This window comes from Phaethon aethereus (assembly GCF_964289735.1).
Source record: "Phaethon aethereus genome assembly, chromosome: 10".
NCBI lineage: Eukaryota > Metazoa > Chordata > Aves > Phaethontiformes > Phaethontidae > Phaethon > Phaethon aethereus.
The window spans coordinates 3,304,727-3,323,078 of NC_138586.1; the positions used below are offsets into that span (position 1 = coordinate 3,304,727).

An 18,352-nucleotide genomic window follows, 5' to 3' on the forward strand; every position below is an offset into this window, starting at 1 on the left:
GGTTTGGGTTTTTTTTTTGTCACCAGCCCTTTGCCCTCTTGGCTTTGTTGTACTGGTTAATTTAAAAGTACAGGTTTTGAACTGTTTGCATGGGCTTTTTTCTTTAAATATTTGCAGTGTATTCCAAATATTTCACAACAGGAGGGGAGGACAGAAAGGTGACTCAAGCATGCAAATGAGCTTTGAGTCTCGAACACGTGTCTGTAATACTTCCCCTCTCTTTGTAACTTCTTTATAATGCACAGATTCTGGTGTCCTGGCCATATCCCATCGGGAATTATGTTCTACCACCACAAGTGAAAGGTCTTTTCCAACCTGAATGATTCTATGCATGTGCAAGTGCTCGTGTGACATCCTCCGTCTTCCATCTTGCCTCACTGTGGGTGCTCAAGTTACTGTGTTCATGCCACGCACCGTGAGGTTTCTCTTCGTCCTTTTTTTACACCTAGGAAGGGGCACGCAAGCTTTTTAAAATAAAAGCCTTGTACTAATGAATGAATCCATTGATGGGGGAAAGTAATAGGTGCTGCAAGGCTGTGGTTGTGGACTGCAGCTGAAAGGAGCCTTCCTCTCTGAGTCAGCATCAAGGAATTTAACCGTTGCCTTTGAAGGAAGCAGCACCAGCACAAAGCAGAACGGGGAGAAGGAAGTAGATTCATTTCAGAACAGTTAAATAGTTACAGCTCCTGTGGAGCTGGAGTACCCTTTCCTTATCTCCTTACCCACAGTCCCTTTATCCTATGGCTAAAAGTCAAAAGACCACGAGCTCCTTCTTCATGCAGCGTACAGTTCATTACGTTGCATTACAGGCCGCACATATATGCAATTTTTTGACAGCACACACAAACCATAATTCCGGAAGGTGTATTCCCTTAAACAGCTGTTTTTTTCCTAGTTGTCTTGGAAAGTATTAATCTATCTAGGTCATTACAAAATATGCTGGGTTTTGTCTTGTTCTTTTCTTTTGAGATGCTCGGGCTACCAGCTGCGCAGGCGTCTGTCCCTCGTTCGACGGGATTCCCACCCATTGATACACATTCAACATTTATGGATAATTTACCCTCAAATAAGATCCTGAACTATTAATTGGGATGTTTAGAGACTGGAGGTGAAGGAGGGTTCGTTTCAGGGAAATCTGATAAAGTACTTAAGGAGGAAACAAAACAAATAGGTGATTTATTTCCAAAAGCTGGAAGAATAATATTGCTGCGAGACCAGGCAGGTTTATGTTACCTACACGAACTCCGGGGCTTTATTTTCCAGAACAAGCACGTTACAGGGTGCGCTGGCAGACTTTTTTTTAATTCCACAGTCAAATATATTTTTAAATTCGTGGCTGGATCTCTGCCAGCCTCCCAGGATCCCGGGGGTTTGGCCGGTTTAGGAAGCCGGTGCGGTACGTACCCAATCGCCACAGGACCGGCGATGAGGCTTCGTCGGTGGCGACCGAGCCCGGCGGCGGGTGGCTGCGTGCGGGACGTGACTGGGCCTCCCGCCGCAGCCCTGCCTCCCGCGGGGGCGGGCAGGCCACCGACGGACAGGCGGCTCGGCCAGTACCGACGCGCGGTGAGCAGTGCGGCCCAATCGGTGACGGGCAGGGGCGGGGCGGGCTGGGTGCCGGCGGTGGCTGCGGCAGAGCGCGGGCGGCGGCGGAGACGAGCGGCAGGTCGGGTAGGGCCGGGAGCAGCAGCCATGTCCCTCTCTAACAAGCTCACCCTCGACAAGGTGGACGTGAAGGGCAAGCGGGTCGTCATGAGGTGAGAAGCTGGGCCCCGCCGCACGCGTTCCCGCCGTGCCGTGAGGGGAGGACGGGCCCGGCCCGGCCCGGCCCGGCCGCGGCAGTGCCTGGGGCCTGCCGCCGCGGAGCCGAAACCGCGGGGGCTCTGCCTCGGTAAACGGCTGTGCTTCGCACATCCGCGGGCTGGGGCTGTGAGGAGGGGAAAACGAGCCGTCTACCGTATTTTTATTCGGGAGCACGACTACGGGGGGGGAAAAAAAAAAGCGCTTATTCCCCAGTTCCCTTTCTCGCAAATCTAAAATGCGTTGCAATAAAAAAAAGCGAAAATACGGCTCTTACCCAAATAAAATAATAGTCCTGCTTTTTGTAAGAAGAGTCGAATCGCAGGTGTTCAGCATGTCGTGGTCTAAATAGGAATTCAGTTACAAAACGTCCAGGCCTGCAGAAAGCCTGATGTTGGAGTTGGGGGATGAGGGCACCCAGGTACATCGTGGTGCTCAAAATACTCCTGTTGTGGGATTCTTTGTCCAAGGTCATTGTAAGGTGACTAGCGTGGAGGTATAAACAAATTTACAACTTCTCTTCTGTAGCCTGTGTCAGACAACTTGCTTTTTTAATCTTGTCTCTCTGTCGTCGAATTTTGAAGTAGTTCTCTAGAAATTTGATTACCTGAGACTAGCTCCCGTAATGAGTACTGAAGAAGCTAGCTCAGAATTGCCACGTGCTTTCTAAATTTGGTACAACAAAAGATCTTTTGATCTCTGTAACAGCGGATTTTTTTTTTTTTTTGCCATCTGACTCTTTTCTTCACAGAGAAGAGTCTTGCCTTAGCGGAGGATGGCTTCGCCTGCTCGTAGTCTTCGGTAGTTAATGCACAGATCTGTCTGCAATTCTGCGACGGGCTCCTAAAACTGAAACAGCAGAAGATGTGCCAATCTTTGTTTCCTGCCTGCATCTCATTTCCCTGAAAAGAGTCACCATGTGCTCTCAGTACTGCTAAAATGGATAGTTCTTTTTTTCTTCTCATATTCATCATAATTTTGGCATACTCATAACCTGATTATCTTCTAGTCCTAATGCTAAAGCTTCAAGAGAAGTTGGGAATGGGGAGGAGAAAGGGTCCAAGGGAAGCTCAGATTTCAGTTGTGCAGTGGGGAAGAAGGGTGGGCTGGGTCTTTCTTTTGTAGCTCTGATGGTTCTGTAAAGGAAACTATTCTTTTATTCACTCATTTTAGAATAATAGCACTATAATGGTGCTTTTCTTTCCCCTTTCTAGAATTAGCCCACTGTACCGTGGGTCTGCCAGTTCAATTCCTTTCTGCTCAGTTACTCCTGTTTTGCTGGCAGCTTTTGCTGTTCTTTCCCATTTGTTTCTCGTGCTGAGCGTGCTGCAAGAGAATTCAAGCAACTTCCTGACTTTTGTTGTTCTTTAATATAGATACAGAATGATGAAGGGTAAACTGTAACACCATATTTCACTTTCCTCATTCTGAGACGCTGTTACAGTCAGTTGGATATGCCTCCCGTAGCTCTGTGAGTAATTTTTGCCTTTAGCTGTTACACAACGCAGTTTCCTGCTGCTGCTAGTCAGCACATGGGCACAAGGCACGCTAGTGAGAAATGGCTGATGAAACTCCTCCCTTTCATCCCTTCATGAAATCTAGAATTTACCTCTAGATCCACGTCAGGTCTTCCAATGGGAATGTGATAAGCCACAGCAGTCGGCTGCAGAGAGATCAGAGCTGCAGAGAACAGAAACTGGAAGTTCTAGGCAGTAACTGGATGGCTTCCTCAAGCCTGCCTGCTTGCCGTAGTAGTCCAACCCAGTATTTTAGAGGCCTCATTAGAGAACACAGTGTCACTTTTCATTATTCGCTTCTTTTCCCTTGGAGGCTCCTAGTTGGTGATCTGAGAGCGTGTTTTTTAAAATGAAAAGGTTGTGAGGAGTTCAATTGCAGTTTTATATCCTGCTTCAGCATCATTGCTACTGCGGTTGTGAGCATTAGGATATATTGGTGGCACGGCTTTACTAAGTCATTCTACCAGATGTTTGTTCTCTGTTTCTGCTCTATTATTAGCAGAAATGGCCAATAACGTACTGATTTCAAAATGGAACTTGTGTACAAGGCAGAGCTAAAAATCTTACCCTAATTGTAACATCGCTTTTCTAACCAGTGCCTGTTGTTGTCAGGTTCCCTCAGTCTCTGTAAAGATATTTGTTTAATTTTATTTCTGTTCTTTTAGGGTTGACTTCAATGTTCCAATGAAGGATCACAAAATAACCAACAATCAAAGGTAAGCCATAACTTCCATCCCAGGTGGAAGGCCTGAAGTCTGTTTTCTCTCTGATTTTAGCCCAGTTCTGTTAGCAGTACCTGGAATGCTACCATGATTAAGCTGTCATTGGTCATACCAGAATATTAAAGGCGTCTCAGAGAAGGTCCAGCAATGGTTAATTAAAACCCCTGCATCTGTTAGCAAACTACACTAACTGCAAGGCTTCTTCTCACTGTGGCTGCTATAGAAAGCATATAGAAAAAGTCTCATAATTGTACAGATCCTAAACTTCATTCTTTAAATACAGTCGAAGTGTTACGGCCATTTCACAACTACATCCCTTTGGCTGTGTGTGAAAATTTGCTATATTTGTTGCTAGTATTCAGAAGACTTTCTGCCTTTTGGTTACCCTGCAGTTGCGTTAGTTTGATGGCTTGTGTTAGAATAATTGTTATAGCACAGCATACAAAGACATGGGATTTAGAAACAGTGATATCAAGTGTTTTGTCTTGCTTGTCTGTCACTTGCAGGCAAATGCCAGTTTAGCTCACTGCTTAACATCCTCATCATTTCTTTATTGGTTCAGGATCACAGGCTAAACCAGGAAGCCCAGTAATGTTCAGATGTGTGCTGGCATTTCTTAGCTACAAGCAATCGTCAGAATTTAGGTTACAAAATGCATTTTACTTCCGTGTCCTGCATCACATAGAAGATAACAGTGAAACATATGAAAACGTGCTGGGACAGAGAATACTGTTGATGCTTTCTGGACCGTGCTTCAGGATTGTCACAGTCCCTAGGAGAGGAGCAGGTCAGGTTAGCCCCACAGGGAAAGATGTGAGATGTGGTTAGTCTACTAGACATTTGTTCTAGCAAGGATAGGTTGCTAAGAAGCCCAGTGTCCCTTTGGAGACTTACTGGTGGTGATGCCCTGCTGTCTTTGGATGAGGGGTAGCCTGAACCGCATGAACGCCAGAGGTAGGATGGACTTAAGTATTTTTGAGGGACAACTCCCAGGGCTCTTGTGTAAGTGGTCACTAAGTCTGTTTGCCTGGTAAACTCTACTTGAATCCTTCTTCATTTGTCTTCTCTGCCGTTACAGAATCAAGGCGGCTGTTCCTACTATCAAGCACTGCTTGGATCATGGAGCCAAGTCAGTGGTTTTGATGAGTCACCTGGGTCGCCCAGATGGTGTTCCCATGCCAGAAAAGTTCTCCTTGGCCCCAGTAGCTGCAGAGCTTAAAGCACTCATGGGCAGGTGAAGTAGAAGAGCGGTCCAGCATGCATCAGGCCCTCTCTGTCAGCGGGCCTGGATGCTTTGCTTTCTGAAAGAAAGAGTCACTGGTGGGATGACAGTGTATATCTCGTGTTTGCAGAGAGGTCTTATTCCTGAAGGATTGTGTTGGTCCTGAGGTGGAGAAGGCCTGTGCTAATCCGGCAGCTGGCTCCATCATCCTGCTAGAGAACCTCCGATTCCATGTAGAAGAAGAAGGGAAAGGGAAGGATGCTTCAGGGAACAAGGTAAAACTTCAAGTCTAGCTTTTGTGCATGCCCATTCTGGTCTTAATACCTTGTTTGCTGCAGACTGACAAGGAGCCACCAGCCTGTCTAAAATGCTGTTTATGAATTTGCTCTCGGAAGGATGTCAGAGATCTTTAGTTCAGCAGGTCTGATCACTTGTACCATCCTGTGCAAAAGGTTGAGTCAAATGCACTGAATTTCCAAGATTAAACAGCTTAAGTGAAAGTCCATAGGTGACTCTGACAAAGGCGCTGTAGCCTGTAAAAGAAGGAAAAAGGAGCAAAATAGGGCTGTGCAGGAAATTGGTTGCTGCTTATTAGACTTTATTTTGGGATGTCTAAAACAAAAAACAAGGTCTGTTGGAGATAGCTTGTTGCCACTGAGGCCATAAGAATGACGCTTCTTTCTTGGTTATCTGGCTAATGTTTTAATAAAATGTTTAAACATTCTGCAGCATAGGGATTATCAGACCCTTTTATAAGCTGTCTGCTCTTACGAGTAGAACCAGGCTGCCTTGCACCTCTGACATTTTCTTGAAGGTCAGGAAGAATGCTTGCTCCTGACAGCTGCTTTTCTTAGCGATGGTGACCCCGCTGACTTTATGCAGGCCTTGGCTCCTTTCAGATTTGGTGCGTGGAGTGGAATGCTGTCATCATGTGGTGCCCTTTATGGGCTGACACAGGACTCCTGTACCTTAGAAAAATACACCAGAGAACTAGTAAGCCTTTACAGATGGCAACAAGAAATTGAGCAAGTCTGGAATTATTCACTAGTAGAACTGCATGCCACTGAAAGCCAATGTGGTGACAGGGAGAAGAGTGGGGCAAGATTTTAATTTCCTTTGGGAAAGGATTTTGTGCATTTCTGTAATTCTGGGATTATTTAGCTGAGTGTATGCATGCGGAAGCATGCACTGCAGTTGAGCACAACAGGAGAGGTATTGTTGACAGACCTGCTTCTCGTCCTAACCGGGGTGAAAGGCAGTGCTGTGGAAATAGTGATGCAATACAAGACTGCAGGTTACTAACTGGCGCTTAGAAACTGTGGCTTTCCAAAGCAGATCAAGTGGTAATGGTTCCTTCATTCAGAGCCTCTTGTGTTCTGCTTACAGATGTTACTGGTTTTAACAGGAGCACTTAATTTCTTTGTGTAAAGCCAGGCAATTTACCAAGTGAAGGAGCAGTTGACAGCTTTGTTCTATAATCTGTGTAGTCTCTTTGGCTTGTCTTCTGCTCAGGCCATTTGAATAAAAGGGCACCCAAAGCCGTGCTGAACCCATCTTCCATATATTAGAGTACCTTCTTGCCATCGTCCCCAGGGTGTTATGTCTGGGTGCTAGCAGAGGCTTCATGTGGGACAGTGAGCTGATGGAGCGGAAAGGCACTTGGAGAGGTGATCACTTGACTGCCAGCCTGGGCCGTTCTTTAAGAGCAAATGGCTGTAAACTAGGTCTGAGCAGTCGCTTAACTGTCAAAGTGAGCCCTGCTGTCTTTTCATCGTGGGAAAGACGACAGCTACATGAGCTGTGCCATGAGGATTTGGTAGGATGCTTGGAGGATGGAGAAGTCGTCTTCTAACAGAAATGTGTCTGCTCTTGCCCACTGCACACTAAGCTTATCGCCAGCTTTCTGATGTTGGCTGCTTTCACTGTGGCCTGTTCTGGTGTGCAGGCTAGTTTTAATTTAATCCTCAATGCAGTTGCTAAATCAATCCTTCAGGAGCTCATCCTTTTACCTGTGGCACTTGGAGACCGCACTTTCTTTGTTCAGTAAGAGAGCGTGAGTTTGTTTAGTCTCATCTCAGCATTGCCTTGTCTCTACACACCCTTTCTGTGTTACCTGTATTCACTGCACAAAACTGGAAATCTGCTGGAGAGACTGAAAGGTTGGTAGTGCTGCAGTTTATTCCTGCTCTGTTGATGGACTAGAAACTCGAAGGGGGAACAGTCCTCAGGGCTGTAATAGCACTCTTGGGGAGTTTAACATGGAGTTTAAACCATTTAAACCTGTTTGTTGCTCCTACTGGACTGGGAAAGAGCATATGAAATAACAGCGACCCACAGGATGAACTGATGAGTTTCTCCAGCTGACCTTTCTTTGCTTTGGGTTTACAAGTCAAATTGCTGGCTTTGACTTTAGTCTCAGAATCAACTCTGTGTACCTGAATAGCACAAACAAAAGTCATTCTTTCTCTTTTTAGATCAAGGCTGATTCTGCAAAAGTGGAGGCTTTCAGAGCCTCTCTTTCTAAACTGGGAGATGTCTATGTTAATGATGCTTTTGGAACTGCCCACCGAGCTCACAGGTATGTGATCATTTTTCTTCCACGGGCAGAGCTGCAGAATGATGTTGGCCTTGGAAACACATGCAGCTTTGCCCCCAGTGAGTTGTAACTTCCTTTTGGGCTTATCCCATAATCATTCCGCTGTGTTTGTTCCTGAGTAATGGGTTTAGTGGAGGTAGTTGTCAATAGTATATGCTCCTTGAAGTTTGTCTCTGGGAACAGGAGACAGCTGAAACTCCTAAGACTTGAATTGACTTTTTAAGCTTTGAAGATATAAAAATTACTTGCTTTGGACTTGTATAAATTATCCTGCAATTACAGCAGACCTCTTTTCCAAAAGATTAATAGCTCCAGACTGATTATTCTCATGGAGTGTGTTTAGATATGTGTACTTGCAAACTCTAGGGCTCCTCTTTAAGCTTGATTCCATAATCCAGTGCTGCTGGAGGAAGACATCTCTGCTCTTGCTATGCTTATTTGTTCCTCAGCATTTTGGATCACTAGTTAACACTTTTATAAACATCTTGCATATCAATATGTCTGCAAAAACAGTCTCAGAAAGTAAGCATGTACAGCCATCTTGTGAAACTAGGAAAACAAAAGCCGTGTGCTTGTTTTCATGCAGGCAGTAGCTATTCTCATTGCTGCAGCTGACTGAAGGGTTGGCTTTATAATGCTGTGAGACACAGGGCTGTTTGGACCTGTACTGATGGAAAATTTTTCCTTTTCTTACTCTTGACTTTTTTTATGCAGCTCCATGGTAGGTGTCAATCTGCCTCAGAAGGCTGCTGGCTTCCTGATGAAGAAAGAACTGGATTATTTTGCTAAGGCCCTAGAGAGTCCAGAGAGACCCTTCTTAGCAATTCTTGGAGGGTAAGACTCAAGAACAGAACATACCGACTCCCTATGTCTCTTTAACTCCTCTATAAGAAATTACAAGTTATTTTGGCTTGGTTCAAACAAGTGCTTTCCTTTTAGCTGTACCTACAGTTGAGATTTGCAGATAAGTCCTGAGATCTCTGTAAGATGTGGATTAGAGAGGAGCTAACTGACCCTGTCTGCTCCTGTGATGACACTATCAGGGTCTGCTCTTTGCATCTCCTGACCTCTTAAATTCCGCAAATTGAGATAGTCCACAGCAGTTTGTTGTACAGACAAACCAGAAGAGCTGTTAGATATGCATGATGTCCCTGAAACATTGGCAGTGACCTTTTCCTCCACGGTTCAGAGTACAAGCATCCTGCAGGCTCAGCACTGTGTAAATGGACACGGTCTGTCATTATGTAATGGTGACCTACTGCAGCTGGATGGGCCCCTGCTCTTCCACAGCAGCTAGTCTGCAAAGAAACTTGAAGGTGCAAATCCAAGTGGCTGCTTGTGTGTAGAAATAATTTCCCTGTTGCTGCTGGGTTTTGTCACGTGTGTACCCAGTTTAGCACTGTAGTTCTGTGGCAGTGTATTTCAGTTCATCAGGTGAATTAAAATACTTTGCCAAGTAACACAAAGCTGGGACACCATAACATTCCCATGTTCTTGATAGAAGTATGTGGCTTATTCCGGCTCTTTGCACTCATAAATGTATGTTTTAAGTAGTAGTAGTCAGTTCTCACAGAAAGTTTTGAACTTTTTCTATGACCTTGGTTATACTGAACAATGCTTTTTTGTCTTTTTATTAGTACCCTTCCAAGGTTTACAGCTGCAGGTGACCCATCAATAAGTGCTAGACACTCCTCATTGCCTTTGATGGAACTTGCAGGTACATCGCCAAGGGAAAGGTTGTTAGTTTGTTCCCTGCTCAGATGTTTGAGTTAGAGAAGCAGCTAGGATGGCCAAAATGTTAAAATATCAGGCCTGTTAGTAAAGTCTGGAAGTGTTGTAAACCCAGTGGGAACAAAATAACCTTTTTTGAGAGGTGCATAACAAGGGTGAGCAGCACGTCTCAGTCTAGGAGCTTGATATTGTGTGACCAAGGACTGATGAATGCCCACTGCATCTTAGTGAGTCACAGGAGGAGCGCTGAGAGCAGTTCAGAGCCACAAAATACCTGTATCTGTTTGAAAACACCACCGTTCCACTGGCGGTGCAGCTGGTTCCTAGGTGAGGCGGCAGATCAGCAACTCTTGCTCGATTGTACCAGAGGGAAATCACACTTGGAAGCTGAGCTGCATGTGGTCCAGCTGCAGGTTTGCTGTTGCTTATATATAATAAAATTGGGCCTAGAAGATGAACTGAGAACAACTGTACTGACAAGTAAAGTGGAAATGAAATGTGTTGGCAAAGAAAGACCACGTGCAGGAAAGTAATTTAGTGCCAGGAGCAGGGTATGTGCCAGGGAAAGAAACAAATATCTAATTCACCTTCACAACTCTTTTTGCCTGGAAGTGCACCCAGCAAGATGGGCCCTGCAGGGTTTTGCTGTGGCTCTGTCGCATCCCATCAATCCTTCTTCACCAGTTCAGCTCCCACAAGGTAGCAGCATTAGCAACTTCATGGCTTAAACTGGAGTTGGCGGCTGGTTCACAACAGAGCTCTCCATGGTCACTAAGGTTGGATTTGTAGAGGCAATACCTGTTTCTTACGGGTAGGTCTGAAAGCATTTTATTAATAAAATTCATATCCTTATCTCTGTCTTAGAGATGGGGAACTAAGGCAAGAAGATGAAATGGTCTTGTCTAATGTCACCAAGCAGGGCGTGGTCAAACTAAGACTATAATGCAAGTCTCCTGAGTGCCAACCTAGGTTTAGCTCAGGGTTGTTTCCTAAGGTCTTTTATGAAGCTTTATTTTAGATAACAACAAAAATTCCACACATGGCATTAAAAAGGGAAGACAGGAGCCTTGGGTCTATTTACTGCCTCCTCTGCCATTCCTATATGAAGTAATTTTGGTATTGTTATCCCTTTATCATTTGTACCTTGTGCCAAAAGTAGTCTTCTGCTTTTGGGCGGCAGTTCTGTATCCCAGATCATCCTAGTAGATTGAAGCTGTGCTGTGAGTGTGATGGGGTGCCGGACCTGGATGGGTCACAGGAAGGAGCTGGGCATATGGTAGCTGAGGATCCAGGGTCGGACAGCTGTTGTGGATGGCTCTGCTCTGGACTATCGGCGAAGTCATACTCTAAAGTGCCAAACAAGTTTTATATTTAAATAGGAAAAAAATGGAGGGCTGAATAATGCTCTTGTAAGTTAATGTTTAATGCTGGCCTGCTAAGATGCCAAATTCCCTTTCTGCCCACTCCCAACAGCTCCTTTGTTGGATCATTTTCTCAAATGGCCTTGACATGCCACAGTCACGATATTGCCATTACCTAATAGCAGTTGATTAATTCTGCTTCGATCCAAGAAGTCCTTGTGAGACTTCATGCTGTCTTAGCTAAAGATTATTAGAGAATGAGTTCTGCTTGAGGATTTTTGGGCAGTGGCCAGAATATTAATTCTTTTTCCTTCTCTCTCTCGCCAGAGCCAAAGTTCAGGATAAGATCCAGCTGATCAGTAACATGTTGGATAAGGTCAATGAGATGATCATTGGTGGTGGGATGGCGTTCACCTTCCTCAAAGTGATCAACAACATGGAGGTATGTAAAAAGCAAATTCTTTGTCTGCTGCTAGTAAAGAATATGGTCAGAATGGCCCTTATATATTCTGGTATTGAGAACTGGCTGTCTTGACTTTGTGCAAGAGGAGGGAGCACTGAGAAGTTACTTGACAATGACTTTGCAAAAATCAGGTTACTGTCTGTGTCTAGCTAGGTGCTTTAAGAAAACACTCTTTCCAGAACTGCTGTCTGAGCAGTTTGGCTTGACTGCTGCTGTTCTCTTCTGTAATGACCAGTAGCTAAACAAACGCCTCTCTCTTACTTTTCTGACATAATTTCTGTAGATTGGCAACTCTCTGTTTGATGAAGAGGGATCAAAAATTGTCAAGGACCTGATGGCCAAGGCAGAGAAGAATGGTGTGAAGATTACTCTGCCTGTTGACTTCATCACTGCAGACAAATTTGATGAGCATGCACAGACTGGGGAAGCCACAGTGGCTTCAGGCATTCCTGCTGGCTGGATGGTAGGTTTTCATGGGCAAGGGACTAAAAGAAGTGATAGGCAGCAGCAGGGTGGGAAGGACACCTCTTAAAGGAGTAGAAAGAGTAGTTGTGATCCTTTGCAAATGTTTCTGAAGGCGGTCAAGCTGCGGAGAGTGTGTTGGTTTAATGAAATGGAAGCCCTGTTGTTTGTCCTGAATTTTTAAGTCTAAGGTATAGCTTTTGTGAGATTTGGATTAAAAACTGAAAAATTATTCTAAAACCTTCAGATCTGAATGCAGTAGAAATCCCTTTTATTGTCAAAATAAGGTTTAAGTAGAGTTGGCAAAGGTTTCCCACCAAGGCTTCAAGCATCTGACACTGATTTAAAAATCACTTACTTGTACTAGGAAGATAAATACCACACCAGACTCCACCCTACTGCAGCAACTGCTGGCAAATCTTTCTGTTCCTCAGTTTTTGGTGCATTCAGAGAAACTCTTGCTTCATGTCCAGGGTTGAGGGGAAAGCTTCTGAGGATCCCAGCTAGACAATGGTAATTTGAGATGAGGGTTGGCAGTAAGTATATCTGTGGCTTCTCTTACTTGTCTTAGGGCTTGGACTGTGGCCCTGAAAGTGTGAAGAAGTTTGTTGAAGTTGTGGGAAGGGCCAAGCAAATTGTGTGGAATGGTCCTGTTGGTGTCTTTGAGTGGGACAAGTTTGCCAAAGGAACCAAAGCCCTGATGGACAAAGTGGTAGAAGTAACTGGAAAGGGCAGCATCACCATTATTGGTAAGTTGTTGCGTGTCTGTTCTTGTCTTTCTAAATGCAACAAGGAAGCTTCTGCTTGCCAGTACTATGTTAAAAATACTTGTCACATTGTTTTTCTTTCCTCATGTTTTCATCTGTCCTTCAGCTTGGAGATAGGGCTTTAAAAACCACTGTATGTACTAACGTTGAGTATTTGGGAGCAGGACCAGCCCATAGCAAGGCTATGGCCCTTAAGCTGAACAAAATCTCAACTTCTTGTGTGTCTCATTGACTTTATTTGTACTACAGGTGGTGGAGATACAGCTACTTGCTGTGCAAAGTGGAACACTGAGGACAAAGTTAGCCATGTCAGCACAGGAGGTGGTGCCAGCCTGGAACTGCTAGAGGGTAACTTTTCTTTCCTCTGAACTTGTTTGAGCAAATAAGAGTAGTTCTAGGTGCCCTTCCATGTGTTGATATTCAAGAGTGCACAACAATAGAATGAATGTCTTTTCTGTTCCACCATGTGGAGCTGCACGTAGCTTTTGAGTGATGAGCTCCTCATTGCTCTTCTTTTGTTGTCTTCCTAGAGGAGGAGAGGGAAGAAAATGGAGTATTCTTGCAAACAGCATAGTCTGCCACTTCCACCAAGCAAAAATGCTGGAATAGAAAATAGAACAGCCTTGCGAGCGGGCTGCCTTTTATAGATGGTCCCCTGAGACATGCTAACCAGACTGTTTAAAATGCCCAATTTCTGTTAGGGAAATCTCATCAGAATAGTCTCGAATTTTTGCCAGAAGTCTTCTTTTCAGCGCATTGTTTGAAATTCCTTGGTTTTGGGGAGCCCTCTAGTGATCACCGACAAACCTGCGTGAGGGTTCTTGGAATTCAAAATGGTGAGAATTTACAGGATTCTTCTAATGAGTTACATTGTACTCTAAGTGAGTTTTCATTTCCTCTGGTAATTAGCTGTTTCCCAATATGTGTAAATTATCTAATGCTGTCAACTTCTCTGTAGAAGAGAAACTGCAATAAACTGCATTGCAGCTGTTAGTTTCCAGCAGTTATATGTGAGACAGAGCTTTTGTTTCTGTTGCCTGGGGAGTGATGGTAAAGGGAAAGAATGCAGGTGGCTAGGAGGAAATACTGTGCAACCGATTTATTCAAAAGGACAAACTTGGCTAAGTTTTGGCCCAAAATGTGGGTTTGTGTGTGTGATCTTTTAAAAGTAACGGAAGTTTAGCTAATTAGAAAAGCTTCTGAAGATTAAAAAAAAAGAAAAGAAAAAACAACCAAAAACCCAGTAAACTAGCAAGTTGTGTGGCAGTACTGAATTTTAACACTATTGACCACTTGAGCATTAGAAGGTAGGTTTTCTGGGAAAAAAAGCAAAACCTGAATGGTCTCTTCATTATTAAAATAGGACAAAAAGGTGCTTTAGAAAACACTGCACTTGAATAATATGTGCCCTCATACTCCAAAATGAGCATATTACTTGCTTCCGTCAGTTGGAAGGAGGCATGTAAGTATCTAGACTTGGATGTTTTAGTCTCAGTAAAAGACTTGAGACTTCTAGGAGGCTTTTGTTTCTTAATTCATTCTTAAAATTTCCACCGCACACTCCAAAATTCTGTATACATGCCACTAGGGATCGAAGAAAGTATGCAGCAACTCTGTAGACCCAATCAAAAATCTGTTTGCCATCCAACTTTGTGGAAAAAGATCTTAGGTGTTTGGATCTGACCCTAGCAGAGACTTGGATAGAACCATTACTGTTAATTGAGAATTGATGACTGTGGTACGTTAAGAATCTGTCTGCTGACATACGAGTGCAGCTGTGCTCTGGATACTCGCTACAGCCCTAAAAGGTTTTTATTGTGTGGAACAGTTTAAATGTAACCCATATGCCCTAAGAGCCACAGTTGTCAACAGGAGTGTATGTAGAGCTAAGCGCTTCCATTTTTGACTTACAATTTGATTATTTTTTTTTAATATGCTTAAATGTTGCAATTGCAAGTGTAAAGCTGAGTTGTTTGAGGGCAGAGGGGTTTTTAACTTTATTGTTATTTTTTAACTGCTAACAGGTAAGGTTCTTCCTGGCGTGGATGCTTTGAGCAGTGTGTAGAGAACAGAGTATCACCCCACTTCTGGTCTTGTGCACAGCCCCTGAGATTCAACACTTCAGCGCTTCTGTATTTCAACTCTGCGATAGGCAGATCACAGAATGTAAACGGAAACTGGACAGGGTTTGAGGAGAAGACAGCAGAGATATTTTACGACTGCAGTTTACATGATGTGGATTTGTCCACTGTTATCCCACTTGAATTAACGTAGTGAGCTTAAACTGTTGTTGTGAATTTAGAGTGTATATATTTATATTTTGCCTTTTCAAAGAGATTAATCCCTGTTAGACATGTCTGTTTCTCAGAAAGGAGTGCACTGTTTAGCTTCAATGTTCTTAGCAGGCATTTTCATCACTTGACACGGTTCAGAAACAAGAGGGGACTCCAGTTTTTTGGAGGCTGATTGTAACAGCTGCTGAATAAACATATTTAAAGTGCTCCTAGTTTGTATATGGTCCTTCTTTCAGATTTTTAGAACGGTCTACATTAAAATACCTTCTTCCCAGCATCAGGAGTCAGAGATATTTTTCCTTTTTGCACTAATTATAATATTTGTAAATATCTTTTTTTTTTTTTTTTTTGGTCCAATGGATATCTAAGCACCCACTCATCATCAAAGTGAACTTTGTTGGTAAGGAAGTAGATGGATTGTTACAGATGTGCTGTTACGTTAAAACTTCCATGCCTTTAAGTAATAAAGTAAGAAGAAATTGTGAATATGCAACTCTGGTAAAAAAAAGTGCAAATTTAAAAGTGTTTCTCATCTAGAGAACTCGCTTCATAGTGGGCAACTAATGTATCTAATCTGAATATATGGGAAGCTTTGAAGACTGAGGCAGGTGGAAACTGAGTTGGGCAAACAACTGCAACGCACCTTTGCTCAAGTTAGTGGTCCTAAAAGCACTAAAACTAGTCTAGTAAAACCACACAGTTGGACAAGGAGGTTTGTGTGTGTGGCTTAAGCATGTTGCAGAACCACAAGTATTGTCAGTGGAGGACCACCAACGTGGTGCAAATGTATGAAGTTGGGATTTCCATTTTGACTGTCATGCGTTGGCTCCTACGCTTGCTGCAGAACCCAAATGTGAGCACAGGGTGGCTCTAAACCAAACCCAGGACTAAAAACTCTGACTGGCTTCTGAGCGTCCAAAAATGTGTTTTGGATTATGTTAGCAGTCACGGCTCTGCTCATAAGAACTATAAGAAGATGCAGTGCTCTGGCTGAACCTCTTTTGTATCTTCCTGCTAGATCAGAGAAAAGTAAGTGACTTAAAGCAGCGATTGCCTGGTTTTATTCCTAGTGAATTCCCAGCAGTATTGTTAGGGTGCTTCCCAGGAGATTTTGCATGGCCTGAATAGTAAAAAGCAGCCAGGACAATCCATGGAGAGAATCTTTGAGGTAAGCAGTAAGCCACAACACAGAGTATGCTTTTAAGTTAATTTGTGTGTATGTACATAATATTACCAAAACAAAATGAAAGCACTGTTACAGACAGAGCCAACCTATCTGCCAATTTTTACTCCATAGCGGTGGGATGCGAATTAAAACCCGATAATGCTGAAGTGTGTATAAAGTTGTGTATGAAATACATACTCATTACATTTTAAAGCTAAAAGTGACTCTTGCAAAGAAAAGGAACTAAAAATAATGCAAATGACTACAGCGCTGTGGTTTTCTCCTCCTCCCCTCTTTTGTAAATCTCCCAAGCATTGTCTGATTACGCATGAATGATGCAGATTTTTGCTAGATTGCTTTCTCGCTGTTACTCATGTTTTCCAGGCAGGGGTGCAGACCTCCGACAGCTGCAGTAACGAGGCAAAGAAAAGAGTGAGCTTGTCGGCCACAAAAAGACTATGGATTTTGGAAATCCAGTACTACAAAAACAAACATTCCACCATGTTTTATAATAGATCATTCTTGTCTGGCTCTGGCAAACAAGGCCTTGTGACAGCACAGCCCATTTTAGTGTCACTCTTATACCCCCGTGTTGCTGGATTCCCATGGAGCACTAACAGACTTTCCATCCGTAGCTGCTTTCTTGGTGTTCGCAGTGAAAGGTTGATGTGTGGCCGTTACCTCTGCTGGGTTTTTTCCCCCCTCTTCATCAAAAGTAACAAAACAAAGCTGTCTAATCAAATAACGCAAGGAGTGGTAATGCGCCATGAACGCAGAGTCTGAACTTAAAGGCATTTTTTCACCTGACTTTGAATGCTTGCTACTCACATCTTTAAAATGTCCTTTTGTTTCCGCATGGTTTGTTCTAACTTAATACAACGTTCAGGTCTGTGTGCTCAACATAGCAAGCCTTGTACAACAAGGCCAGAGAGATTCTCCGCTTTGTGGATTGTATGGAAAAATGGATGAAACATCTTAACATGAGACCACAGGAGCTGTATATTTAATGACCAGCAGCTGATTACTTAAGTGACAGAGTTTCCAGATTTTTTTTTTAAGCTTTGCCTCTTAATATCTTTTAGCACCTGGCTATTGCAGTGCTAAAATATTCTTAAGGCATCTGGAGGCTCCTTCTCTCACTAAATTTTACATCCTCTGGAGTCACACTGGTCTTCCTAGATTATTTTTGCAAGTGTTCTGACAACTTTTCTAGACATTAATCTTTGACAGTTCTGCTTTTACATTTTTATTGCTTTTCTTGAGCGTGTTTTCGGGGCAAGGAACATTGCGAGTTAGAAACAGAAGAGATAGAAGACAAAGCTGTCACAGGAAGCTCATGATGTGATGAAGGTAATAGATTTAGCATGTAAGTAAGTGGGCTGGTAATAAAAGCCAGGTGAAATAAAAAGGGAAGAGCTTAAGTCCTCATGGCTGAGATTATAAAAAATTTCAACATGAAAGACTTTAAACTTGTTGTCAACAAAATAAGCTCCTACTAGGCTGAAACACTTGAGCTCTCATACAGATTTCTCCCTGCATAATCTACAATCTACTCTTAACTGCAGGAGCTAGAGAAAGCATTTCCATGTCATAAAACATGCAATCAATGGTACTGAAAAAGTTACTCAGTAGTAAAAATGGCAGTCACCCCACAGCACTGGTCACTCAGCGGCTACATGCAGGGCCATCAGCCCTGATGTGGCAGAGGGGGCCCAGGACATGCTTAATATTTGCTGATCTGTCTGGCCAGGCAGCCAGCTGTGGCAAACATACCTTCATAACTGCCAAAACGTCAAAACTTTTTTCTCCAACTCTGCCTTTCCAAAGAATGGGACCTCCTGTGGGCAGTGGCCATTTTCTGAGTGACGCCATGACGGTGGGGAAGGCATCCCCCTCTCTTGGCAGGACGTCTGGGCATCTCCATTCCCTCTTTTTCTGCGCGTCCCCCTTGACGCCTGCCGCCTTGGTGTGCCTCACAACCCAGGCGGTGTTTCAGGGAGGGCTTGTGTGCCTTTAGCCCCCAGGTGTCTGTGTGTCCAGAGCCTCTCGGAGAGGAGCGGCCTCCATCGAGCACCCACCTGCACCACCTCTCCGCCATCGGCCAGAAACCTAAAGGGGCTCATGGAGGCAGCTCCATTCCCAGCGAGGCCTGCTCTCCCGCTCAGCACTCGGGTGGCGTGGCCAGGCCGGGCCTGGCGGCGGGCAGCTCCCGCCGGCGGGCGTGAGGCGGCGGTGGGGCGGGAGGACTACAC

General features: G+C 44.0%; 1 protein-coding gene across 1 annotated transcript; it reads left to right on the forward strand.

The window, feature by feature from the left end:
• Positions 1–1,692: 1,692 nt before the first annotated feature.
• PGK1 (phosphoglycerate kinase 1) lies at positions 1,693–14,706 on the forward strand (the record flags this gene model as incomplete). Its single annotated transcript, XM_082003994.1, has 11 exons — positions 1,693–1,757; positions 3,983–4,033; positions 5,118–5,273; positions 5,392–5,536; positions 7,736–7,839; positions 8,572–8,691; positions 11,277–11,391; positions 11,696–11,875; positions 12,446–12,623; positions 12,891–12,989; positions 14,666–14,706. 11 exons carry the CDS (start codon positions 1,693–1,695, stop codon positions 14,704–14,706), a joined length of 1,254 nt encoding a protein of 417 aa, XP_081860120.1.
• Positions 14,707–18,352: the final 3,646 nt, after the last annotated feature.